This window comes from Alosa pseudoharengus, unplaced genomic scaffold (genome assembly GCF_046254945.1).
Source record: "Alosa pseudoharengus isolate Yale_2024_CS ecotype anadromous, Long Island Sound unplaced genomic scaffold, YU_APseudo_1.1 YU_APseudo_1.1_scf_15, whole genome shotgun sequence".
In the NCBI taxonomy this organism is placed as follows: domain Eukaryota; kingdom Metazoa; phylum Chordata; class Actinopteri; order Clupeiformes; family Clupeidae; genus Alosa; species Alosa pseudoharengus.
Genome location: NW_027468620.1, coordinates 9,863,034 through 9,865,533, shown reverse-complemented (window position 1 = coordinate 9,865,533; position 2,500 = coordinate 9,863,034). Strand labels below are relative to the sequence as shown.

Here is a 2,500-nt window from a genome sequence, read left to right as displayed (position 1 = left end):
TCATAGCAGGATGTTCCTGACAATAGACAACATTATCTACTCCAGACAAGGGATCTGGAATGTAAATGGAGGGGAAAAACAGACACACACACATTCACACACAAGCACACACACACACACAAGCACACACACACACACACACACAAACACACACACACACGGTGCGAGTGAATCAAACTGACACCGGCAGACGCACAGAGCCAAAACAAAGGGCTCTGTAGTGGAGCAGACTGCAGTAGGGCCGCATCTTGAACCGCTCTACAGTATCACATTTTATGCTACGCTTATAAAACAGCAGAGCCATTTGGCAGAAGAAACACACTCCCCGGTCTCATACAACCACACACACACACACACACACACACACACACACACAGGCAAGCAAACATACACACTTATACTCACTGTCTCACACATATACACAAGCACAGACACACACACACACTTGACCATGATTGGTAAATGGGGCTAGTAAAGAGGTCTGGCTTTGATGGTCTTTTTGGTCTTTGTGTTGGAGTGTGTGAGCAGTTCCTCAGCAGTGAGGTAATAAGCCCCAGTGCACCGCATCACACACTCACACACACACACACACACACACACAGCAGTGTGTCCAGGAGGGGAGCATCACATATTAACACACGCCTGGCACTGCTTAACACAGACCTGCACAGCAGCAAGGGCGCAGGACAAACACACACACACACACATTTCACAACCTTTTAAAACAAACTCCATCACACATTCATAAACAAATTTATCACACACAAGCATATAAAAGACGCACATGCATGCGAGCATGCAGACACACACACACAAATATACCACACACAAGAGTATAATACAAACACACACACACACACACACACACACACTTTCCACTCATGTGCCCCGCCACACTCTGTTCGAGGATGCAAGGCAATCACCACCCCAGACTAAACAGGCCTCTTCTGAAGTTTGCACCCTGTTTGCATGGCCCAGAGAGAGCCTCTTGTGTGAGTGCTGATCAGCATCAGATCGCTTCCCAGTACCTATTTGATAGTCATTTCAGGCCTCCATCTGAGGATGCTTGATCTGATGTCCATCTAAGCTTGAGCTGCTCATATGCAGCTGGGTGATACCCATTCGGTAGCAGTTTTACGCCACGCACTTGCCTTTTGTGACAAGTCGCTTGCGGCGGTCTGTCAGTATTGTTGCACGTAAGCCGGATTTGGGAGGAGGGGCAGGCGGCTGGTGTGTGTGTGTGTGTGTGTGTGTGTGTGTGTGTGTGTGTGTGGAGGGGGGGGGGAATTAGCTCGGCCTAAGGCGCTTGTAATGCTGCATACCTGGCAACCATGCGTCACTCACCCGTGTCTAACAAATCAATGTCTGTCTCACTGGTCGTCCAAAACCCATCACAACAGAAAAAACATTCAATAATTCATAGAGATATGAGGGATTACGGTGCACGAGCGACTGCAAGGAGGAAGAGAGTGGGCCAGTGTATTGTTCTGTTTTGACGTTGCGGGGGGAAAAAGGTCGGTCATGATGAAGCTGTTTGTCTTCTAAGTCCGAGAGGGAGAAAAAAACGAATAAATGGAGGCAAATCCAGATAAATGGATGTGCTGGGGATTGATCCCTGCACAGGGCCTGTCAATACTCCACACATCAGAGCAGCACTAATACCTGGCGGCAGTCAGGGGATCTAATTCTCATGCCTGCAAGGAGCTCACAGTGGAGAGATAGATAGATAGATAGATAGATAGATAGAGAGAGAGAGAGAGAGAGAGAGAGAGAGATAGAAATATAAAGAAAGGGGTGAGATAAAGAGTGAGATAGAAAGAGAGAGGGTAAGGGGCTGGCATTAACTGCTAAAGGTTTAACACGCCTACATGGCCATGCTGTGCTGATGAAGAGTGGCTTTTGGCTTTTCTAAGCTGCTGCTGAGTGCTGTGTTCATCAAGCCGCATACAGAGGGAGACAAAGAGAGAGCAAGAAAGAGAGAAGAGAGAGACAGAGAGAGGGAGAAGAGAGAGAGAGAGAGAGAGAGAGAGAGAGGGAGAAGAGAGAGAAAGAGAGAGAGAGAGAGAGAGAGAGAGAGAGAGAAAGAGAGAGAGAGAGAGAGAGAGAGAGAGAGAGAGAGAGAGAGAGAGAGAGAGAGAGAGAGAGAGAGAGAGAGAATGAGAGAGCAGGAGTCACTCACCATCATCTCCCTGTGTGTCACTGCCATCCTCATCCATGTCATTATCTGATAGAGGGACAGAGAGATAAAGAGAAAGAGAAGGAGAGAGAGAAAAAAGCAATATTACTGATCCAGTCCCCTAGCAGTGACACACTCAGCTGGCCATAATCAATGGGGAGAAGCACCTCTGAGAGAAACATGGACTGGGCATGCCCAGTGTCACCCATTCACTTTAGTGAGGTTCACCAATAGCAGCACTGCAGAAGGGGGATGTGAGCCACGGAGAGCCAGCAGCCTTTGCTGTTATGTGCTAGCTAGAAGATACCTCGAGGAGTACGCACA

The 2,500-nt window shown here is 48.2% G+C and overlaps 1 protein-coding gene across 1 annotated transcript in view; it reads right to left on the bottom strand.

Moving 5' to 3' along the window:
* The window catches only part of macrod2 (mono-ADP ribosylhydrolase 2), a 495,356-nt gene that overhangs the window by 9,541 nt on the left and 483,315 nt on the right, over positions 1-2,500 (bottom strand). The window contains exon 10 of the mRNA XM_076286458.1: positions 2,180-2,224. Coding sequence (XP_076142573.1) covers positions 2,180-2,224 — 45 coding nt within the window. The remainder of the gene's footprint in view (positions 1-2,179; positions 2,225-2,500) is intronic.